The 24960-nt window shown below is 44.2% G+C and overlaps 1 protein-coding gene across 1 annotated transcript in view; it reads right to left on the reverse strand.

Moving 5' to 3' along the window:
- Nucleotides 1-24960, reverse strand: part of LOC149446789 (butyrophilin subfamily 1 member A1-like) — a 48301-nt gene that overhangs the window by 10928 nt on the left and 12413 nt on the right. The window contains exons 2-5 of the mRNA XM_089652711.1: nucleotides 12930-13280; nucleotides 10912-11190; nucleotides 9613-9729; nucleotides 999-1031 (exon numbers count right to left, since the gene is read on the reverse strand). Of these exons, the coding sequence (XP_089508837.1) occupies nucleotides 999-1031; nucleotides 9613-9729; nucleotides 10912-11190; nucleotides 12930-13280 (780 nt within the window). The remainder of the gene's footprint in view (nucleotides 1-998; nucleotides 1032-9612; nucleotides 9730-10911; nucleotides 11191-12929; nucleotides 13281-24960) is intronic.

The following is a 24960-nucleotide window of genomic DNA, read 5'->3' on the forward strand; positions in this document are numbered from 1 at the left end:
TTGCAGCCAAAGGGGGTCCTACAAAGTATTGACTCCGGGGGGGCCGAATACAAATGCCGCCACACTTTTCACAGATTTATTTGTAACAAATGTTGAAAACCATTTCTCATTTTCCTTCCACTTCACAATTATGTGCCACTTTGTGTTGGTCCATCACATCAAATCCCAATACAATACATTGACGGTTTTGGTTGTAACATACCAACATGGGGAACATTTCAAGGGGTATGAATACTTTTTCAAGGCACTGTATGTGTCCCTGTTGTCTATCATACAAGATCATTCTTCTCTTAGAAGTAGAGCACAATGGTCTCTCCCTCTGCAATGCTGCTGCGGTTGAGCGCCACCTGCAGTGGAGAAAATAACTGCACCTGCCTACACAAGCCTTGGGGAGAATGATGTATCTGGGCACTTCACATGCGCAAAAATACTGTGGTCACTGGAAGCCCTGACGGCATTTCTGCACATGTGTGAGGTCCTACAAACTGCCTCCTGGGATTTCCACGTCACATATCCCAGGAGGCAGCTTGTGGGATCTTGCGCATGCGCAGAAACAGTGTGGCATCTCTCCCAGGTTACTGTCAGAGCCAATGGTGTTTCTGCGCATGTCTAGGATGTCCGGGGCATGTGGGGATCGGCCAGGTCCCAAAGACCAGGCGGTGTGTCTGTGCATGCGTCAGATCACAATTCAATTGGCGGTTCCAGAGAAGAGCAGCGTAGGGAGCACTTCCCCTACAGACAGGACAACGCTGGACTCCATGGACTAGTGCATATGTTTTCTTTTATTTTTATACAGGGATGAGTTTTGGGAATATAACATTTTATTTTTGACAGTAGAGTGGAGTTCCGCTTTAACCCCCTATCGCCCAGCCCAAGCGCCTCTTTAATAGGGTCTGTATGCCTGGGGGGGAGGAAGGATTGATGATCATGTGACCACTGTGATTTGCAGCATTGGGAGATGTTTGTTGAGAATAATGACAAAAGGCTGTACTGCTCACCGGCATACACATCTCTTGCTTGCAGTTGTCTCTCTGCAATGACAAAAATGAAGTTTGTAAAGAGAGGTATCATCTGGTAATAATCGAACATTAAAGTATTACTAAACCCACAACAGTACAATCAGTCTGTATATGCAGTAAAGCCAGGGGCGGACTGACAACTCATGGGGCCCCACTCCCACTCCTTAAAATTTCAATTTCACCTTCCCATAAGAGTCCCTTCCAGGGGCGGACTGACAACTCATGGGGCCCCCGGGGCAATAGGAGATCATGGGGCCCCTGTGTCCTTGCTCAAACTCAAAAAAGCCTATGAAAAAGGTACCAAGGGCATCTCATGGGGCCCTCTACTGACCCCAGGCCCTAGTTTCCAAATGGTCAGTCCGCCCCTGAGTAAAGCATGCTTGTTATACTCACTATGGAACCTTTTAGAATTTCTTTTTTTATTTTCATCTGGTGGTCCAGACAGTGGGGACAATTCACAAAGTGGTATCTCACCTCATCCAACTATTAGGTAAGATACCGCACAGCATTTCAAAAAAAAAAATGTTGGCATTCCCTAAAAAAATCGCTACTAAAATACCGCATGAGTTAGTCATGGCATGTGAAAACATGAGATAATGTAACGAGTCATCAGCTGTCAGTGGGGAACCCGAGCTCAGTGTAAAAAAAAAAAGAATTGCTGGCCATTCAAAATTACGAAGAAAAACGGCGTGGGGTCCCCCCTCCCATCAAATACCAAGCACTTCAGGTTTGGTACGGATTTGTGGGGGAATGACCAGGGCATGCTGAGTCAATGACGTCACAAGGGGGCGAGGTCACTCAGCGATGTCACCGGGTGGCCCCACCCCTTAGTTATTTAAGAACTGTCAGATGGCAGGGGCCTTTGTTGAGAACGGAGCCTTTTTCCTTTTTCGGGCCACTGTAGCAAAAGGCTTCGTGATTGACGATAGAACTACACTGAGGAACTTGTTTTTTTAATAAAGATAAGAAAAAGGGTCCTGTGGTTTTTACACTACACTTTTTTTGTGAATGAGTAGGGGTACCATGTGCCACATACTCATTCACATAGGAGGGCCAGGATCTGGGGGCCCCCTTGCTAGCCCCCCTCCCACAGATTCCCACAACCCTGGGGACAAGGTGCTTCGGGGGGGGCAGAGCCCCTCGCCATAATCTACCCTCCCCCATGTTGAGGGCATGTGGCCTGCTATGGTTCGGGGGGGGGGAGGGCTCGCTCGTCCTCCTCCCTTCCTGACCTGCTGGGCTGCATGCTCGGATATGGATTTTGGGGGGGACCCCACACCATTTTTTTTATTTTGGTGTTGGGGTTCCCCTCAAAATCCATAACAAACCCAAAAGGCTTAGTGTGGATGGGGGGGACCCCACACCATTTTTTTTTCTTAATTTTTCATTTCCAGCAATTCTTTTTTTTACACCGTCTTGAGCCCTACACTGTGACCGACCGTCACCCTGTGTCCGATGATGGCAGTAGCTGCCAGGTGCCCAGGCTGTGCTGCTGCTGCTTCCCCAGGCCAGGCCCATATTCCCCCCAGTGCTTTCACCTGGGACCCCTCCGATCAGTTCTGGGTCCTCTGCAGTTCCCGCTACGGCCAGTTACGTCTAGGGGAGGAGGAGGTGGCACGCAGCTTGCACTGGACACCCCACTAGTCTGATCCTTGCCAGAACATTGGGCGGTGTGCAGGGGATGTGATCGGAGCACTGCTTTCTCTTTCTTTCTTGTTTTCGCTTTCTCTTTTTCTGTTTCTTTTTTTCTCTTCTCTTTCTCTTTTTTCTCTCTTTTTCTCTCTCCTTCTCCTTCCCTTTCCCCTTCCACTTCTCCTTCTCTCTCTTTTTCTCTCTTCTCCTTCTCCTTCTCCTCCTCCTCCTCCTCTTTCACCTCCTCCTCCTTCTCCTATTCCTTCTCCTTGTGCTTCTCCTTCTCCTTCCCTTCCTCCACCTTCTCCTCATTCCCCTTCTTCCTCTTCTCCTTCTACTTCTTCTCCTCCTCCTCCTCCTTCTTCTTGTCCTTTTCTTTCTCCTCCTTTTCCTTCTTCTTCCACTTCCCCTCCTACTTCTTCTCCTTCTCCTTCTCCTCCTCCTCCTTCTCCTTTTTCTTTTCCTTTTCCTTCTCTTTCTCCTTTTCCTTCTCCTTCCACTTCCACTCCTTCTCCTCTTCCTCCTTTTCCTTTCCATTCTCCTTTTCCTTCTCTTTCTCCTTTTCCTTTTCCTTCTCCTTCCACTTCCACTCCTTCTCCTTCTCCTCTTCCTTCTCCTCCTCCTTCTCCTTTCCCTTCTCCTTCTCCTTTCCTTTTCCTTTTCCTTCCACTTCCCCTCCTTCTCCTTCTCCTTCCCCTTCCCCTCTTCCTGCTCCTCCACCTCCTCCTTCTCATTCTCCTTCATCTCCTTTTCCTCCTCCTTCTTATTTTCCTTTCCCTTCCACTTACACTTCCCCTCCTTCTCCTTTCCCCTTGCCCTTCTCCTTCTCTTTCACTCATTCTCTTGTTAGGGGCAGAATGACTTGCCTTTCCCGGGCCCTGACAGACAACGGCACGCCACTGCCGTGATGGCAATAGGCTGATACCAGGCCAAATTCAGGTGCTTACATTTGCTTGCATTTAAAAAAAAAATACATTTAATAATGTCTTATGATTACAGAGCTCCATTCATTTATGTCTTCTACATCTGCCTGGAGTTCAACTTTAAATGTAGCTTCCTGTGATGCAATGCAGCTACCTGATAATTAATGTGCTGCTGGTCTTGGGGGCGAGTGCAAGCTGCTGACTCACATAATTGAATAAATGCCGGGTGATCAGCATCACTGCACCATCGAGAGGCCCTCATCTGCAGGGGCATACAGCTTACGGCCTACAGTAATACAAATGGGGCTTCTCTTTACCAAACTGGAGAAATCCAATAGGAAAGCTCAGATTAAATTTGGCCCTCCTTTAAAAGAAGTATTCCTAAACTTCGGCTTTAATTTAAGTAACTTCAGCAGTCTGTGTGAATAAATTCCTGACATGTCCCAATATAGCAGTGGTTCTCAACCTTCCTAATGACCCTTTAATACAGTTCCTCATGTTGTGGTGACCCCAACCATAAAATTATTTACCCAGTAATTATAATTCATGAAGTGCCGTTTTACCTTCAATACTGCTGCTTTCAACACAGTAGCTGCTTTTAACAGAGTAGCTGCTTTCAACACAGCAGCTGCTTTCTACACAGTAGCTGCTCTTTACACATCGGAAATATGTGTTTTCTGAGGGTGTTAGGGGACCGCTGTGAAAGGGTCGTTCGACCCCCAAAGGGGTCGCGACCCACAGGTTGAGAACCACTGCAATATAGAGTAGCAATATCCTTTTTCAAAAAGTCTCCACCTTTTATCATTAGGAAGCCATCTGTGACCTCCAGTCTATCTTTGCCTAGCATGAGATGATGCCATTGGTCTGCTGCAGGCAGGGAGAAGCATTTCCTCAGTCTACAGATCAAACTGCAACATTGTAACTTTGTAGCAAGTTGAGCAAGTGGGCTGTAGCATGGGCTGAGCACTGTACCAGTTGCCGCTACCACAGTGGTCCTCAATGTCTTCCGAATCTATTATCTTCACTATGCCGCAGAGAGGCCACTCACTTGGCACAGGGGCCAGTTACAAAGTGCCTTGAATTTTTCTCAGTGAATACAAGGTTTTCTCAGATTGGACGTATTTGAGATAGTTACAAAGCACACAAAATAAGAGTGCTAATACAATTAAAAGACTGGAAATAAAATTTAGAAGAAAATGAAAGAGTGAAAAGATATAATGTCCAAATAAAATGTGCTTGTGTGCTCTTCCCAACAAATTATAAAGTTCATGGGTTAGATGACACAATTCCTTGTAGATCCAACTTCAATGAATACGTCACCCTGTGCACTTGCGTGTCCGTCCACCACACACTGCATTCAGCAGATGGTATGCGACCACTTGTATGTACAAGTAAGTCAAAATATGCTTTCCAGCACTCGATGTGTTCCAAGACTTGCCCAATGGCCTCCACTTCTCTAGGACCTCAATACAAGTGGTCCATTCCTTTAAGGTATTCTTTACTCCACCTAAGTACTCAGAGGGATTCACAATGCAAACGGACAATGGCAAAACAAAACCAAGGATCTCATAGCATTTACCTTTTTATCAATAAAATAATTTAAAAGCTTCCATATGCACTCACAACTCTATATAGTAGGCAAGCATGTAATGGTTACCAGAAGCAATCGAACGCCACTTTGCGTTTCAATGTGCGTTCCAAAGGAAATGACGTGCCGGAAGTCCCATCCAATGCATTTCGTCACTAGAATGCAACGTTCTCAAGAGTTTGAGATTGTGATGTCACCACCCTACCTCTCTACTTTGTCCATTGATTGAGAAAAGTACAAGACATTCTCTGAATAGCTCCTCTGCCAAGAAAGTGACCCCCTGTGTTCACTAGGCTGCAGGGCAGTACCTCAGTACAGGAAGCAGCTGTCAGGGATGCGGGTGTGACCAGAAGTGTGTGGACTGACACAGGGAAACGCAAGCTTCAGATATGGTATAAATAAGACAATTTATTAGGACTAACAATACTAACATAAACGCAGTGCACCAAACCCCAAGCTAACACAAATACATACAACAAGGTGAAACAAACCCAAACCTAAACTGATACAGATACACAGGTACATACACATATAGAGCACAACGTAGTCAGGCAGGCCGGGTCAATAACTATCGGGCAGGTAGGTACAGGAGGAGCAGGCGGAGAGAATGGTCAGGGTCACAAGCCAGGGATCAAACAGGAGAAGTCAGCAGAGGTCAGGATCAGGCAGGGTCAGCAACAAGTCAGGCAGAAACAGGAACAGGAACAGGAATGCAGGTTACAAGATACAGGGGCCCATGGAAAAACACACACCAAGGCACAGACTGCAGGTCTGGCCATCCCTTAAATACACCACCTGCAATCAGCCCCAGGTGATGGCTAATTGCCGAAGTGAACCTCTGGTTGTTGAGAGCACCCGCTGGCCAGCCCTGGTACTGCAGCCCACAAGGCAGGTGAGTCCCACCACTATTGGCAAGTCCATGCCTGACAGCAGCATACAGCAAGGATCAATGCAGTATTGGCATCAACCAGAGGGGTCGGCCAGGTATGGAATATGTATCCTTACATTGGTGCAAGCTCGACAAATTTAACTATGCAGAAATATACCATGCTTGCAATTTGGCTTTACTCTGAACTTGCCTTATCTGCAGAATTGGCACCAGATTCATAGAACATACAGCTCTATCTGTGTGGAAGGAATCCACAGTTTATTGTAGAGGCCTATGGGAGGTCCAAAACCCAAAGAATTCCCATATGTACAAAGCCCCACTTCTTCCTTCAGAGTTTTACATAAACCTTTCACTCCCCTTCTGTGAGAGCAGACATTAGTCAAATTCTGGCACCTGATTATTTGCCTATTCAGGGCTTGGTTTGTAGCGGACACCTTAGTTACAATATATTTGCTTGTGTTCACAGCTTACTTATGCAAATATCAATTTAATAGTCTTCAGTGGCAGCAACATACATGGTGTTCAACATGGAAAACAAAATAAAATAAGTTCCCCAAAGTTTTCTTTAGCGCTTTTGCTGCCTGAGTTTTATTTTTTTTTTTGCACACAATGGCCATTTTTGGCCTGAAGAAACCCACCGATTGGATGCAAGTGTAGCACCCTCTAATGCGCTACTAGAATTGTGTAGAGTATTAGAGGTAAAATAACTGTTTATGGCTCATGGTAGTTGTTTGAGTCATGTGATTGAGGTCGGGTTATTGCAGGTCAGCTGGATGACTCTACAGGTTGTGGCTCTATCACCTCCTCGTGACTCTGGAGGACCATAGAACCTTCCAGAGGTCGGTGAGCAGGAATGGGTGGAGGCCTAGTCTGTATGTTTATGGGGGGTCCGGCAACGATTGACAGCTTTCAGGAAAAAAATAGTGCAGGATCTGCTTTGTACATAGGAAGCAAGTGTCCCACTTCCACTGTTTCAAGTCAAACTGGGCATCCCATAATCCCTATTTCCCTATCCAAGTTGAATTCCTAGTAATAAAACAACAAAACCAAGTTCATGGACTGGTCACTGTCTTTGGATACAAGTCTGTGTGAAAAATCCCTGTTACCTGGCTGTGCAGAGGGAAGCTTAGTAATACCCACAACACAGTGGCCCTCACGAGGGTAGCACTACACAAGCATTGTCCTGCTACATGCCTTGTCCCATGCCGCCATCTTTGTTACTGATGTCATTAGGTGCTGGGTGCCTCTTCCTATACAGGCAACCCAACCTCCTGATGACCTGCATCATGCCCATCCTCCTCCAGCCACTGTAAATGGAAAGTGAAGTATACTGGGATATGTGATATGCATATCCCAAGAGGCTTCAGAGCAGTGGAGGCATCATTCTCGTCTTGGTGAAAATGGTAGCTAGGAGCAGGGACATAAAAAAAGGAAAAAAAAGGGACACAATTGCCATTAGGTGACGCCTCAAAAGCCTTCATAGCTCATCAATTCAGAATTAACCATGAACGATGGCCATAGAATTATTCCTTTAATTCTGACATATAGGGCAATGTCTAAAGTGTATTGTCCAGCCGCCATTATCATGTATATGTGCCCATGACTACAGAACAACAAACATGTCTCCCCTGGGACTTTTCAGGAGCCACAGATTAAAGTATAAAGTCAAAATCGGTCATCAAAATTCCTTAAAATCAATCTGATTTAAAGGAATTTTGATGATTGATACTGACTTTATACTTTAATCTGTGACTGCTGAAAAGTCCCAGGGGAGACATGTTTGTTGTTCTGTAGAAATAATCAAGGGATGTAGCAGTAGGATTCACAATTCCACCACCCTCTAATTTCTATTTCTGTGCCCCTGATAAGCACATTCGAATATGCATGTAAGGGGTGCGTGGGGTTTTTATAATTTTTTTCTGGGTGGGGTTATCTTTGTAAACTTTATTTAGTTATTTTTTACTTACCTCTATTGCTACCACAAGGGACTGCTGATAAGCCCCCTATGTGATAGCATAGGGCAGGTGACAGGTTCTTCTAAAGGAGACATCAGAATTCTGATCCCAGACCCAGAACTGCTCCCAGAGCAGATCAAACAGAAATTTTGCTCAATCTGCTGTTTGCTAGGTGTTTATAGCCCTGAACATGGAAATTCTCAAAGCTGAACTCTTCCAGGTTTATGTCACCCAGGGAAAAATCAGCATATGCTCTCCATCCTGACAACCAACATGGACATCCCAGAGAACCCAGGAAGAAAATTTAAGCCCTGGAGGTTGGGATGGGGGGGCATGTAAAATCATTTCTAAAGCATAGCTGGCAGTCAAGATAAAAAATGCCCGACTGCTGCTGCAATATTATGTAGAACACCAGCAGTAAAAGGGTGACAGTGACCCTGATTTCATAAAGATAAGGAGTTTTTTTCACTTTCAGTGTGAGTTTTCAACTCTATGGGTGAATGAGATGAAACAAAGTGAAAATCTATTTTGCAATGTAGAACTTTGCTCTGATAGTAAACTTGCTGTATTCCTTTAGTACATCGATCCCACCATCACCTTGCCCATGTGGGGCAAAGGGTAGCAGGGTGAGAGTCCTCAGCCCTTTGTAAGCTCCAAGTCATGACCTTACTCCTAGTCTATTTCAACACAAATGCTCTGAAATTTAGCTTTATGGAGTCCTCTGATCCCCCTTGGAAGTTCTAGTTGAGGGTAATAAATATCTAAACAGCCATCCTCTGTGAATGTAAGTAAACATTTAAAAAATGGAACAGACAGGCTACATCTCTTGATCGGGATACAATAGGTGCAACAATCTGCAGTACCCTTACCCCAATGTCCCAATCCAAAGACCTTCATCCTTCAAGCTGTCGAGCTGGTACATCTCCGTTCTGACAACTTGAAGGGCAGAGTTGTCTCAGTTTGGAAATTTTAATCAAGTTGTGCCTTTGTAGGCAGGTGTAGTCTTTATAAGCCACTGCACATGATGCTTGACTGTAGTGGCAATGCAGATGGGGGAGGAATTCGGGATGAACTTGGTTACTCTATAGTTTCTACGGTCATGGGGAGACAGCTATCCCATTAGTGACATTGGTGGTCATCTTGGGTTGGCCAGAGTCTATTTAAGACCCTGGCTCCCAAGCAAGTGGACAGTTTAGGGACAGAAACCCTGTTTGTCAGGAACAGTGAAAGTGTTAGGGAAAGGATCCAGTAGAGTAGGGAGAGAGCAGGGCCTACGTCTATCTTCTGGAAGCCTCCCCTTTGGGTCGTACTGGCCAAGCCACACTTTGACAGCTTTGGCGTTTGGCAAGTGCTGTTAGCATCTAGGAGTCTTCTGTTTGCAGTTTATCTTCTGCTCAGTTGTAAGTGGCCCTGGATGGGTGAGCTTCCCGCCGGGCCTGTTTGTACCGTTGACTTGGCTGTTACAACACAACATTCTTTGCAAGTCAGGATTTTGTATGTTTACTGCCTGCTGCACCATCTTGCACCTACCCAATACCTTGATTCAGGGAGGTATCCTACCTACCCTGTTCCCAAAAATGTACTTTAATTTCAACCCCAACCTTACCTTTTTCCTTTTGTTTTGAGTAGAAGAACCAAGACAACAAAGCTAAGTCACAAAGGCTAAAGATCAAGAAGATCCAGAAGGTAATCGCCCATGGGGAGGCTCGAGGGAAGATGTCATCTGTGCAACAAAATATGGAAAGGCAAAAGTGGAAAATGTCAGAGAAGAAATATAGATTGGAGGAGAGCGGAAACTTTGAGCTGAATTTGAAATATGACATAGACTACCTGCTCACGACTTCATCTATGGTGTGTCAGTCCACCAATCCAACTTTTGTTGGTAATCTTGGAACCCTGGTTTGTGGTGTAAGAGAGGTAATCCAGTCATACTAACTGCAGGTTCCCTGCTGTCTCTTACATACAGAGAGCCAGAGGTAACAAAATGTGTGCCGGGCTGTGTGTGTCCATAGACACACAACACCGGTAAGGCACGCTCCCACTTCCTCCTCACAGGAGTTTGACTTACAGCAGCAGCCTATAGCTCCCATGAGACCAGGAAGTGGTAGAGCGGAGCTGTAGCTGGGAGCAGCGCTGGATCACTGAGAGGAGTCAGATAAGTGTTTAGAGATGAGAGGGAACAATATGTGGATTTTTTTACCTTAATGCACAAAAAGCGTTAAGGTAAAAAAATGTTTAGCCTTTAGCACCATTTAAACTTTGAGGTTACAGTCCTTAGTTGTGACATCCTCGCTCCGTTGCCATCTTCTAAAACCTGACAAGACACTACGAATGTATAGACAATGGAAAGGGCACCTGAAGAATAACCCTCCCACTATGCAGTCCAGATAATAGAAGACTTGGGACCATCATGTGACCAATATTTAGGGACGAAAAAGTGGTTTTTGGTTTAATTTATTTTTAACTAATCTTAGCAATTAGGGGGTAAAAGGTAGGTAGGGAAGAGTATGGCTGGAGATTAATGATGAGCTTGGGTTCAGGCTTGGGCTTGGTCCAAACCCAAGTTCAACTTAACCTGAAAATTATCTATCACTGCTGGGCCAATGAGCGGTGGGTGGGAGAATCCCAGGGGCAGGGACATCAATGATGTAATGAGGGGCAGGGATGCTCATGACATCATTGATGTAACATGGCCACATGGCCATGGTAGGTCAATTTGGTTGACCTACTATGGCCATGTGGACATATTAGGTCAATGATGTCAGAAGAATCTCCACCCAGCATTGGCCCAACAATGACAGCTAACTTCCAGGTTCAGATCAAACACAAAAACGAGCACAGAATAATTTTGGTTCCATTATAAGATTATGGTCTAGGATGCTGAATCTGGCCACAGGACACCAACCTGAAACTGACACGTAGACGCCAGTCTCTGTCTTTGTCACGGGATGCCGTAGTCCACAGTAGACATGCCCACCTGAGGCATCTTGAAGGTGAATGTTGCTTTGGACCTGGAAAAGTCCACTGGAGGTGTTTTTCTTTGCACTGTGATTTGCTGGCACTGGCTCCTCGTTTCCTATCACCCAGAACATTGTTGGCTCTGGAAACCACTCCTCAGAGGAACATGAGAGAACAACAGAACTGCCCTGCAGAGCAACTGCTACAAGAGGCGGAGTCCCCAAACCTATAAGAAACAAGATGTCATCAGACTGACCAATGGAAAGAATGAGTGAAGTAATCATTCTTACAAAAATGGGACTCTACAATTTATTTTCTTGAGCTCAAAATTAATAACAGTTCTTTGTTCTTCAGGAATTTCATGCACTGCCTAAAAATAACCAAGCTGAAGCAATTTTAAGTATAAGACTTCCATTTTCCATGATGTATTACCTAAAATGTCAGTAAATCTAGCAGACATAAGTCTGATTGTCTGCCATGCTTCTCACCTCAGAGACATTTTCAATATCTTCCTTTGTTGCGAGACTGATAATTCATGCCGTCTATCCAGTGCCTTAGGCAACTGTCATGGCTGCCTTTCTCTAGATACATCTGGCTACAGACATCCCTCATTTTATGATAAGTCCAAAAGGACAACCATTATTTCTGTTAATAAAGTTCCTTCCTTCCTTCCTTCCTTTATTCTTCCTTCCTATTCATTTTTTCCTACTTTCTTTCCTTCCTTTTTCCCTTTCTTCCTCTTTCATTTTTCCCATGTCCTTCCTTCCTTCTTTCTTTCCATCCTCATTTCCTTCCTTCCTCTTTCATTCTTTCCTTCCTATTCTTTTCTTTCTCCTCCTTCTTTTCCTGCCTTCTTCCCTTCTTTTCTTTTTTTTTTCCCTTCATCCTTTCCTGCCTTTTGTTTGTCCTTCCTTCCTTCCTTCTTCACTTCCTTCCTTCCTCTTTCATTCTTCCCATCCCATTCTTTCCTTTCTCCTCCATCCCCCCCTTCCTTTATCTCTTCCTTTCTTTTTCCCTTCCTTCTTTCCTGCCTTACTCGGTCCTTCCTTCCTATTCATTCTTTTCTTCTTTCCTCCCTTCCTCACTTCCTCTTTTTGTTCTTCCCATCCCATTCTTTCCTTTCTCCTCCCTCCCTTCCTTCTTCCCTTCCTTTTTTCCCTTCTTTCCTGCTTTACCTTTGCCCTTCCTTCCTTTATTCCTCCCTCCCTTATTTCCTTCCTTCCTCTTTCATTCTTTGCATTCTTCCTCACTTTCTTCCTTTCTTTTTCATTCTTTTCCTTCCTTAACATAGCATAACATACTGTTTGGTGGGACTGCAGGAAGCACTCAAAGGCAGTGATTACGGAGTGAAGGCTGAGCCAGGACTTGAGTTTTGAAGGGCAATTTACCTTTAGTAGACGTTGTCCTTTAAGACATGTCCCCACCTTCCTTTGTGCAGCCCACCTGGTCTGATACTTGCCTCTTTCTCCAGCAGTCTTCGCTGAGTGGCCTTGTCCAGTCTATCTTCAGAAAGCATCCTCGTTGGGTACTTTGCATTCTGCACACTCAAGCCATGGCCCTATTCATTCCTATGGACAGCCATACTTTAGCGCCTCCAGCAGTCCTGGCTTTCCCCATAGGAAGGAATAAGGCCACAGTGTATAGCCAGGATGACATTTCCGAAACAAGGTTATGTGGCTTTAGGCAGATCAAGAAGGAAGGTATTTCTCCAGGTGACCTGAACTCAGGGCGGGGTTGGCTGGCATGCCTTAAAGGACAACTTATACCAAAGGATCCTTTAAATGTCAGTTTTAAAATTCAGCTTTGCAGAACCCTATTTTGATTTGAAAAAAATCAAGGCAAAACTATTTGTGTAGCTAATTTGTTGATCTCTAGAACCTTATCCAAAGCTCTGAGCAAAGCTTCAGTACTACCATGTCCACATGCTGCTGGATTTTAAAAAAATGGCATTTCGGTCAGACTAACCCACAACGGTGAGTGTCATGATTCCCTCATCAGAGCCCTGGGTGATGGTGTTCTCCACAAAGCAGTGATATTTGCCTGCATCGGAGAGGCGGACCTGGCGCAGACTAAGTGACAGATTTCCTTTGTCTGGTCCAGCCAGCATAAAGGCTCTTCCGCGATAGTCCGGACTCTGTTGCTGACGGTCTTCATTGCCATCTTTGAGCAGGAAGGCGACATTGTGGAAAAGGTCATGAAACCAGCGCACCTCTAGGCCAACGCCAGACAATGGCGGGGTGACAGTGCAGGGCAACAGAATGTCCGATCCCACTGCTGTCACCATGAACTTCTGCTGAATGTCGATCAGAAACTGCGCTGAAAATGGAAAAAGGGATAGAGATAATTAAAAAGTCAGGGGAAAGTTGGAAGTCCTCTTCTGCATAAAGATTCAAAGTAAGAGAGTCAACATGGCTGCTAAGCTAGTAGGGTTTTCAGAACAAGGGGCCAGTAATGGCAACCAGTACTGGGACTGGTCTATTCAGTACCCAGGGCAAGGATGTGGAACTGCACCCCTCCCCCACTACTAATTAATGATGGACCGAACACCCTGTCAGGAATGGACTTGCCAATAGTGGTGGGACTCACCTGCCTTGTGGGCTGCAGTACCAGGGCTGGCCAGCGGGTGCTCTCAACAACCAGAGGTTCACTTCGGCAATTAGCCATCACCTGGGGCTGATTGCAGGTGGTGTATTTAAGGGATGGCCAGACCTGCAGTCTGTGCCTTGTTGTACTGTTTGCTTGGCCCTGGTTTCCTGATCCTGTTTCTGCTGTCCTGACGCTGCCTGAACTCTGCCTGTACTGACCTCGGCTAGTCCTGACCACTCTCCCGCCTGCTCCTGGTACTCCGTTTGCCTGTTTGCTACCGACCCGGCCTGCCTGACTACTCTTGTATCGTATGTTTGTTATCTGTTGGAGGTTTGGTTCAGTTTGTTTGCACTGGGTTATGTTTAGTTTTGCACTGCGTTTGTATTGTTAGTCTTAATAAATTATATTATTTACTATATCTGAAGCCTGCGTTTCCCTGTGTCAGTCCACACACTTCTGGTCTCACCCGCATCCCTGACACACCCCCTTGTTCGGTTCGTGGTCAAACATTTGAAAACCTAGCAAGAGTTCGACTGCGAGCTTCAAACCGGGACAATTCACTAAGCGGTATCTTGCCGTATCCGAGTATAAGATACTGCACAGCTATTAAAATACGGCATGAGTTATATTATTAAGTCATGCGGCATTTTAGTAGTGAAAACATTCTTTAATGTTTCAACTGTTAGTGGAATGTAAAAAGAATTGTCGGCAATTAAATTTATTTTAAAAATAAACAGCGTGGGTTCGGCCTTTCGGTCTGGTATGGCTTGTGAAGGGAACAGCGTGGTGGTCCCCCCCAAAATCCATACCAGACACTTATCCAAGCATGCAGCCTGGCAGGTCAGGAAAGGGGATAGATGAGCGAGCACTCTCCCCCCCCCTCCTGAACCATACCAGGCCACATGCCCTCAAGATGGGGAGTGCTTTGGGGCAAAGGCACCTTGTCCCCATGTTGATGGGGACTAGGACCTCTTCCCCACAACCGTGGCCGGTGGTTGTGGGGGTCTGCGGGCAGGGGGCTTATCAGAATCTGGAAGCCTCCTTTAACTAGGGGGTACCGCTACTCATTCACAAAAAAAAAGTGTAGTGTAAAAAATTACAGTAGACAGTCTTTGACAAGTCCTTTATTAAAAACAAACATTAAAAAAACGTCCCCCGAAGCAGATCCAACATCGATCACAATGCTCGCTGCCACTGCCAACTCGGGAAAAAAAAGCTCCACTTTCTACACTGGTTCCTGTCGTCTGACAGCTGCTCCGGCCTGACAGTTGTTAAATATCTAAGGGGCAAGGGCGATGTCAACTGGGTGACCCTGCCTCCTTGTGACATCATCATGTGCTGTGATTGGCGAAGTGCATTGCTTTGGCCAATCACAATGCATTGTCAAGGCGCAGTGCATTGTGGGGCACCTTACCCTTCGTGTGTTCGCTGAACACAGGAATGGCCAATGTTCGAGTCGAACATCAAGCCCAACTCTACTACTAATGCATATTGTAGAATGGGTGTACCACCCTATGATAATTCTCTGCCCCCTTGCTCTGCTGCGCCCAGGGTAACTTGCCCCTCTTGCCCAGCCCTCGTCCTGGCTCTGATGGCAGCCTCCAATGACAGAATTTCCTTTAATCCAAGCTAGTACTTTCACAAACACAGACATACTGAATAACATTCTGAAAGCATATTTAAAGCCCCACTCCAGATTAAAACTGTTTTTCCCACCCCTCCTGATCATCTCTATTCCATCCTAATAGGGCTGTTTCTCCTTACCTTGTGAAGCCAGAAATATTCAACTAAGTCTCCCCCTCCAGGTCCTTCAACACCACTATTTCTGCAAATCCAGCAGTATGGTGAAGCCCGAGATCCCTAGTCTCCTACATCAGTCCTCATCTCAATCCTGAGAGAACCCCACCACTGGACATCCAATAGGAAGAGTCCACATCATGTAGCCACTGACATGGACACCCCAAGATAGACCCAAGTTTTTTTTCCCTTTCCATATGAAGACTGATATACTCACCTAAGTCTTCCCTTCCAGGTCCCTCACCTTCACCACTTCTGAAAATCCAGCGGTATGGTGAATCACGAGATCCCTAGTCTCCTACGTCAGTCCTCATCTCAATCCTGAGAGAACCCCACCACTGGACATCCAATAGGAAGAGTCCACATAATGTAGCCACTGACATGGACACCCCAAGATAGACCCAAGTTTTTTTCCCCTTTCCATTTAAAGACTGATATCCTTACCTAAGTCTTCCCTTCCAGGTCCCTCACCTTCACCACTTCTAAAAACCTGCGGTATGATGAATCACGAGATCCCTAGTCTCCTACGTCAGTCCTCATCTCAATCTTGAGAGAACCCCACCACTGGACATCCAATAGGAAGTGTCCACATCATGTAGCCACTGACATGGACACCCCAAGATAGACCCAAGTTTTTTTCCCCTTTCCATTTAAAGACTGGTATACTCACCTAAGTCTTCCCTTCCAGGTCCCTCACCTTCACCACTTCTGAAAATCCAGCGGTATGATGAAGCCCGAGATCCCTAGTCTCCTATTGTCCCCCTATGATGACGTCAGTCCTCATCTGGATCCTGAGAGAACCCCACCTATCCTTTAGGAACTGTCCACAGCAGGCAGCCAATGACGTGGACACCCAAAGATGGGCCCAAGCAGAAAGTAAAAGAGGAGAAGACTCAGGGCTCCAACATGACATGACTGCAGCTTAAGATAAGTCAAAAAGGGCATCTAGACTTTTTTTTTGGGATTCAGCAAATCAGAACCCCCATCTGATCGCTGGATCCAAAAAAAAAATGTTGGGAGGGGTGGTCATCCGTTTTAATTTATCCCAGAGAGGGATATAAAATTTAGTGAAGTTCACAAATACTAAACAAATTTTCACAGCTGCTGTTCAGATACACATATTCATTTGATGGTTTCTATAGCCATAGTCCAGTTTTGACCCTTGCTGAATATACAGGCCCCAGTGTAAGAACTCTGCATTTACTGTACAGTCTAATGAGAGTGCCAACCAAAACTCTAAGAGTCCCAAATCTTTCATTAATAAAATTACTTCACAGCAGGGCAACGCAAAACAGCCAACATGTTTTGGGGACGAAACAACTCACCCTTCATCAGGGCCATAAAAAGAATGTAAATTAAAAAAATAAATAAATATATATATATGTGTGTGTGTATATATGCAATATATTTTTTCCACCAAAGGCCACTGAAAGGACTTGTTGATACAATATGTTGCCCACGTATTGCCACAGCTGCTACTATGTTGGAACAATTATTTATATGCAGTATAAATTTTTAAAAATTATAGCATGTCATAGTTGATCCTTGAATCATTCACATTTGTTGTTTTGAAGTTCCATTCCAAAATAAAATGTTCATGGTGCCTAAAAGTACCATACCACCTTAGACACCCTCCATCCAAGTATCTCACCCAAGGTACCAATCAGTGCAGTAAATTAATGGGTACTGCGGGGGAGGACCATACTATGACCCCAGCTGCTGCACAGACTCGTGGGAGAGACATTGAACCCATTACAGGAACAGGGGGGGGGGGGGTGAGGATTTTTGGAAATCTTTTCTCTAGAGTATTGTTGCCACTCTTAGAAGCAAAAGAATTTTTTTTTTTTTCGACAGTACATCGAAAAGTAAGTCTTAGTTGCCTGCAGACCCAAACGGAAAGGCGGTTTTTAATTACATTAAATTACATAATAACTTGTTTAGCTGTCCTATACTGTTAAGTTATATATCATTTTTTTTTTCATTTTCCTTTAAATAACTGAGAACACAATTGTAGGTGAGAGGCATTTCAATCCATAAAGCATGAATTTCCTTGTAAGTCACACACGCAAGTGCAGTATTGAATTGCTGCAATGTGATTAAGAATAAGGAACATGAAATAGCATTGCTATTGATTGTCAGTGAATCGCGGTCCTCAGATTTACTGCAGGGATCAATAGAAAGCATCCAGCTTCTGCAGACACCAAGCTGAAATCTTTGCTGGTCTTACTTAAAGGGAAACAACAGGTTTCTACAGGATATATACTATATATATACAGTGGGGATCAAAAGTTCGGGCACCCCAGCTAAAAATTTGTATTAATGTGCATAAAGAAGCCAAGGAAAGATGGAAAAATCTCCAAAAGGCATCAAATTACAGATTAGACATTCTTATAATATGTCAACAAAAGTTAGATTTTATTTCCATCATTTACACTTTCAAAATAACAGAAAACAAAAAAATGGCGTCTGCAAAAGTTTGGGCACCCTGCAGAATTTATAGCATGCACTGCCCCCTTTGCAAAGCTGAGACCTGCCAGTGTCATGGATTGTTCTCAATCATCGTCTGGGAAGACCAGGTGATGTCAATCTCAAAGGTTTTAAATGCCCAGACTCATCTGACCTTGCCCCAACAATCAGCACCATGGGTTCTTCTAAGCAGTTGTCTAGAAAACTGAAACTGAAAATAGTTGATGCTCACAAAGCTGGAGAAGGCTATAAGAAGAAAGCAAAGCGTTTTCAGATGTCAATATCCTCTGTTCGGAATGTAATTAAGAAATGGCAGTCATCAGGAACAATGGAAGTTAAAGCAAGATCTGGAAGACCAAGAAAAATATCAGACAGAACAGCTCGCAGGATTGTGAGAAAAACAATTCAAAACCCACGTTTGACTGCACGATCCCTCCAGAAAGATCTGGCAGACACTGGAGTTGTGGTACACTATTCCACTATAAAGAGATACCGGTACTTGTACAAATATGGTCTTCATGGAAGAGTCATCAGAAGAAAACCTCTTCTACGTCATCACCACAAAAATCATCGTTTGAACTTTGCAAATGAACATATAGACAAGCCTGATGCATTTTAGAAACAAGTTCTGTGGACCGATGAGGTTAAAGTTGAACTTTTTGGCCGGAATAAGCAAAGGTACGTTTGGAGAAGAAGGGGCACAGAATTTAATGAAAAGAACCTCTGTCCAACTGTTAAGCATGGGGTTGGATCAATCATGCTTTGGGGTTGTGTTGCAGCCAGTGGCACAGGGAACATCTCACAAGTAGAAGGAAAAATGGATTCAATAAAATTTCAGCAAATTTTGGATGGTAACTTGATGTGAAATCATCAAACATCTGTGAAAAAGCTGAAGTTAAAGAGAGGATGGCTTCTACAAATGGATAATGATCCTAAACACACCTCAAAATCCACGGGGGATTACATCAAGAGGCGTAAACTGAAGGTTTTGCCATGGCCTTCACAATCTCCTGACCTCAACATAATTGAAAATCTAGGGATAGACCTTAAAAGAGCAGTGCGTGACAGACAGCCCAGAAATCTCAAAGAACTGGAAGACTTTTGTAAGGAAGAATGGGCAAAGATACCTCAAACAAGAATTGAAAGACTCTTGGCTGGCTACAAAAAGCGTTTACAAGCTGTGATACTTGCCAAAGGGGGCAGTAGAAGATATTAACTCTGCAGGGTGCCCAAACTTTTGCAGACGCCATTTGTTTGTTTTCTGTTATTTTGAAAGTGTAAATGATGGAAATAAAATCTAACTTTTGTTGACATATTATAAGAATGTCTAATCTGTAATTTGATGCCTTTGGAGATTTTTCCATCTTTCTTTGGCTTCTTTATGCACATTAATACAAATTTTTAGCTGGGGTGCCCAAACTTTCGATCCCCACTGTATATATATATATCACCCTTTTGACTCACCTGTAGCAGTGGAGTGAAGTTGCAGGGTCAACTGCTTTCCCATGATTTTTGGTAGGTCCAGAATTTAGTGACAGATCTGTGTACCGGCCCGTTGCTGGTACCATGTGACCGCTGCGTCAAATCACAGCAGGTCTCATGATGATTGTAAACAATGGATGGCTACCTTTCATGCCATTCATCGTATACAATTGTGTTGTTAGCTGTGATTGGTCACAATGGTCACATGGTACAGACTGGGCCAATCACAGCCCTTCTGTGTCATGTGATTAACTGCGGCCAATCACAGCTAATCAAAAAATAAAAACACTGAATGAAATTATTTCATTGTTGCCTATAGCAGTGAAATTCATAATATATAATAAATCATAATATGTAAAAAAAAAAAAATACTGATCACTTCCCCAGAGTTGTACAATGTTACTAGGACAACATTATATTACTCTGATTGGGACTCGGCTACAGTTTTGGAGGACGCTGGGGTCATATGAGAGTCTCAAATTGTTACTTTATTGAGGGCCAAAAGCTGAATTTCCTATTACTGGATGTTTGAAGGCAACTTTTAAGGCCTGGGATCATATTCTTCCTATTCAGGGGCGGACTAACCATTTGGAAACTCGGGCACTGCCCGAGGGCCTGGGGTCAGTAGGGGCCCCCATGAGATGCCCCTGGTACCTTTTTCATAGGCTTTTTTGAGTTTGGGTATGGACACGGGGGTCCCATGATCCCCTATTGCCCGGGGGCCCCATGAGTTGTCAGTCCGCCCCTGTTCATATTCATGGCACTAGTCAGACTGACATCCCCACTTTGGCTGAATCAGTGCTTGCCCCACTTTAATACTTTTCCCGATCCAGCCACTTTGGCAACAAAAGGTGTTCTAACCCTCGGTGACAGTACTCATGGGGGATTGCTCCCTTTGCATAAGCTGAAAACACAGTTCATTCTTCCTAATGATTATATTTTTCCTCTATCCACAGCTGCAGCACACCTTCACCTTGCAGTTTGGTGCACCTCGAACAGAGACTCACACCTACCTCATTGAGAATCTATTATATGATGACTCTTTCAAGATGCCCTTAGCTGCGATCTAAAAGGAACTATTTCCTATCTCTCCTCCATCAGTAGTGAAGTGTAAGGCTAAGTGGGTCGCTGATGTCCCTGATTTGCAAGGGGAGGATCAGGAGGATATGTGGGATTGTCCTTTTACCCATTTGGTTTCAGCCAAAAAAGACTCATCAATTTTACATTTCTCCATAGAATTTACTATATCCCTGTGAAATTTTCTTCCATGTACTTTTCAGGGGTGGACTGACAACTCATGGGGCCCCCGGGCGATAGGGGATCATGGGGCCCCTGTGTCCTTGCCTAAACTCAAAAAAGCCTATGAAAAAGGTACCGGGGCATCTCATGGGGCCCCCTACTGACCCCGGGCCTTCGGGCAGTGCCCGAGTTTCCAAATGGTCAATCCACCCCTTGTACTCTTTGATTATGGCGGAGTTTTGGGGCTCTTCTTACACACCAGCTGAATTTGGTCACCAGCTGAATTTGGTTACATTTTTAGGTACTGCCCTGTGCTTCAGAAATTTTGGAAGGATGTAGCCAACTGTTATGATGCCATTACTGTTTCTCTACCATTGAAGACTGCTGTGTATTTGTTGGGTTTAGTGGAGGGAGTGGTTCTTACCAGGACACTACTCAGTATTCCTCCTATTCTATGCCCGTAAGGCCATTGTGCTGCACTGGAAGGCAATCAGGAACCCTACGGTGACCTTTTGGAAGTCGTTAGTCAATAAAATGGACCCGTTCTACAAAGCCACTTATTTGAGCAGAGAATGTCCCATGTTGTTTAGTAGCCCTAGTTGTCCTCTCCCTCCACCAATGCCTCGGGCTATATATATCATTATTAAATATAATTCCCAGAACCTGCACTCTATGTTCTAGGTGGTTGTGGTCCCTCCAATGATCTCAGTGTTTAGTATGATCTCTCCATTATACTGTATGTCCTATTTTGCTTGCCGTGCCAGAATCCCCTTGGGTTTTGTTAGCTGCCAATGTATTTTTCACCAGCTAACTTTACTGATTTAATGACTCCTGCTATGTCCCTGAGGTCCTTCACATGCATCTAGGGACCTGTTTCTAAGGTATTGTTTAGTTTGGTGCAGCTTGACTTTGGGAGGGGGGATTTATTCTTTTCTTGAAGTTGTTTGTAATTGTATTCTTCTGTCTTTTGCACCAAGCTCTGTTGATCACTGAGGTACACTGTTTTGTACCTTGACAATTTAAACTTAATAAACAGAATTTAGTAAAAAAAAATGTCCCCGTAACAGTATCGCCCTTTCACCCCCCTAAATACTTACCTATCTCAATCCAGCGATGTGCCCGTCTGTAGTGGCTCTCTCTTCTCTACCTGCATCCCCAAGACACAGAGAGGCAACAGCAGGAACCATTGGCTCCTTCTGCTGTCAGTCAAATCCTGTGAGCAGAAAGCAGGGGGCAGGGTTGAGCTGTGCTGTGTGTGTCTAATGATGCACACAGGCTGGCTCGGGAGCGAGCCCACATATCTGCCCCCATAACAAGCAGCTTGCAATGGTGGTAGGCACAAGAGCGGAAGAGCTGAGAGCGCTGGTGGGGGAACCCAGAAGAGGAGGTTCGGGGCTGCAATTCAATTGCACAGAGCATGTTAGTATAACATGTTTATAATATTAGAAAAAAATTAACCCTTACAACCTCTTTAACCAGTTGCTGCCCGGCCTATGGTCAAATGGTGGCCGGGTGAACATTCCATCCCTCCGGGAGGACACCGTGTGGCGGCCCTCCTAGATCACGCTTTGCGCGTGCCTGCAGAGCTGTGCTGTGGCAAGATCTGTCACTGGCTGTGTACCTCGGACCAGGAGCGGACTAACAACTCATGGGGCCCCGGGCAATAGGGGATCATGGGGCCCCTATGTCCCTTGCCCAAACTCAAAAAAGCCTATGAAAAAGGTACCAGGGGCATCTCATGGGGCCCCCTACTGACCCCGGGCACTCAGGCAGTGCCCGAGTTTCCAAATGGTCAGTCCGCCCCTGCCTCGGACACACCTGATGACAGATCTGTGTATGGGGGCGTTGCCAGTTCCATGTGACCTGCTGTGACCAATCACAGCAGGTCACATGACAGTTGTATACAATGGATGGCTTCCTTTCATGCCATCCATTGTATACTAGTGTGTCTAGCTGTGAATGGTCACAGCAATCACCTGCACAAGCTGGGCCAATCACAGCCCAGCTGTGTCATGTGATTAGCCTTGGCCAATCACAGCTGATCACAATAAAAAAAACCATGAATGAATTGATTTCATTCAGGTAAATGCTTGCTTATAGCAAAGTAATTCTTTGCTATAATCAATCAAATTGTGTAAAAAGAAACAAATACTGATCACTTCCCCAAAGTAGTACAGTGTTACTATGGTAACATTATACTACTTTGGTCATAGTGCAATATGAAAAACAAATCTTAAAAAAAGAGAAAAAATGTAATAAATTTTTTTTAAAATAATATAACAAATTGAAAAAATTGAAAAAAAATTATAATTTTTTTTTTTCGTACTGTCACCTGTCAGTGTCCCTGATCACCACCACACCAGTTATATGCTGACGCTGTACTGCACTGGTGACAGTATGTAAAAAAAAATTGTGAAAATAATTTATTAAATTTCTTCATTTTCCGAAAAATTATAACAAAAAAATTACAACTTCAAGAAACTCGCCATGCCTCTTTTGAAATATGTTAGACTGTCTACTTTGCAAAAAGGGGTCATTTGGGGGATATCTGTACTGTTCTGACATTTTTGGGCCTCAACAAATTAGATTGGCTGTCAGTACTTCAGGATTGATCAATTTTCAGTTATATCCCATAATTTGTGAACTCTATAACTTTCCTACAGACTAAATAATAAATACTGATTTGGGTTATTTTCACCAAAGACATGTAGCAGAATACATCTCGGCCTAAATTTATGAAGAACAATTATTTATTTGCAAACTTTTATAACAGAAACAAAGAAAAATGTGGGGTTTTTTTCAAAATTTTTGGTCTTTTTTTGTTAATTTAGCAAAAAATAAAAACCTCGGCGGTGATTAAATACTACCAAAAGAAAGCTCTAGTTGTGTGAAGAAAATGATAAAATTTCAGTTTGGGTACAATGTTGTTTGACCGCGCAATTGTCATTCAAATTGTGAGAGCGCTGAAACCTGAAAATTGGCCTGGGCAGGAAGGGGGTAAAAGTGCTCGATATGGAAGTGGTGAAATCAATTCTCATTACATGCTAAAGTTTATATGAAGTTTAAGTGATTGGGCTTAGATCTATTGTAAAGAGCATTAACTCAAAAACACATTAGCATTCCTCTTAGGCTCTAAGCCCCAGACCAACACCCTCATTAACATAATGACAGATTTAATACAAAACACATTTATTGAAATAATATTCTCCATGCATGTCTGCACAAGGACCCACAGGAATCAGTCTCTTCTTCAAAACTTACAGGAAATATTTATATGTACTAGCTGTAAAGAGTATTCTAGAGAACTGGACGAAAGGTGACTGAATTGACAGCAATCTCATTCTTCCATAAATTGTATTTTCATAGTAGAACTGCAGAGATTGGCCTTGGTAGCTACAGTTGCAAGAAAAAGTATGTGAACCCCTTGGGATTACGTGGAATTTTGCATGAATTGGGCTTAAAATGTGCTCTGAACGTCATCTAAGTCACAACAATAGAAGAACACAGTCTGCTGAACATAATACTACACAAACATTAGATGTTGCCATGGTTTAATTGCACATAACATGTAAACATTCACCGTGCAGGGAGGAAAAAGTATGTGAGGCCCTAGCCTAATGACTTCTCGTAGAGCTAATTGGAGCCAGGAGTGAGCCAACCTTGACTCCAATCAGTGTGATGATATTGGATGTGTTGCTGACAGCTGTCCTGCCCTTAAAAAACACATACCTGTTTTGGGTTTACTGGTTTCAAGAAGCACTGTCTGATGTGAACCATGCCTCGCAGAAAAGAGCTCTCAGAAGACCTAAAAAAAGGCACAGCACACCAACATCAAAACCTCATCCCCACTGTAAAACATGGCAGAGGGAGCATCATGGTTTGGGGCTGCTTTGCTGCCTCAGGGCCTGGACGGATTGTTGTCATTGATGGGAAAATGAATTCCAGAGTTTATCAAGACATTTTGCAGGAAAACGTACAACCATCTGTCCGCCAACTGAAGCTCCACAGAGGATGGGTGATGCAACAGGACAATGACCCAAAGCATACAAGAAATTCAACAAAACAATGGCTGCAACAGCACAGAATACGCCTTCTGGAGTGGCCCAGTCAGAGTCACGACCTCAACCCGATTGAAATGCTGTGGCATGACCTTAAGAGAGCGATTCACACCAGAAATCCCAAGAATATTGCTACACTGAAACAGTTTTGTGAAGAGGAGTGGTCTCCAGATCGTTGTGCAGGTCTGATCTGCAACTACAGGAAACGTTTGGTTGAGGTTATTGCTGCCAAAAGAGGGTCAACCAGTTATTAAGTCCAAAGGTTCACATACTTTTTCCTCCCTGCACTGTGACTGTTTACATGTTATGTGCAAATAAACCATGGCAACATCTAATGTTTGTGTAGTATTATGTTCAGCAGACTGTGT

Source organism: Staurois parvus, unplaced genomic scaffold (genome assembly GCF_062004578.1).
Source record: "Staurois parvus isolate SC_StPar_1 unplaced genomic scaffold, SC_StPar_1.0 ptg000690l, whole genome shotgun sequence".
NCBI lineage: Eukaryota > Metazoa > Chordata > Amphibia > Anura > Ranidae > Staurois > Staurois parvus.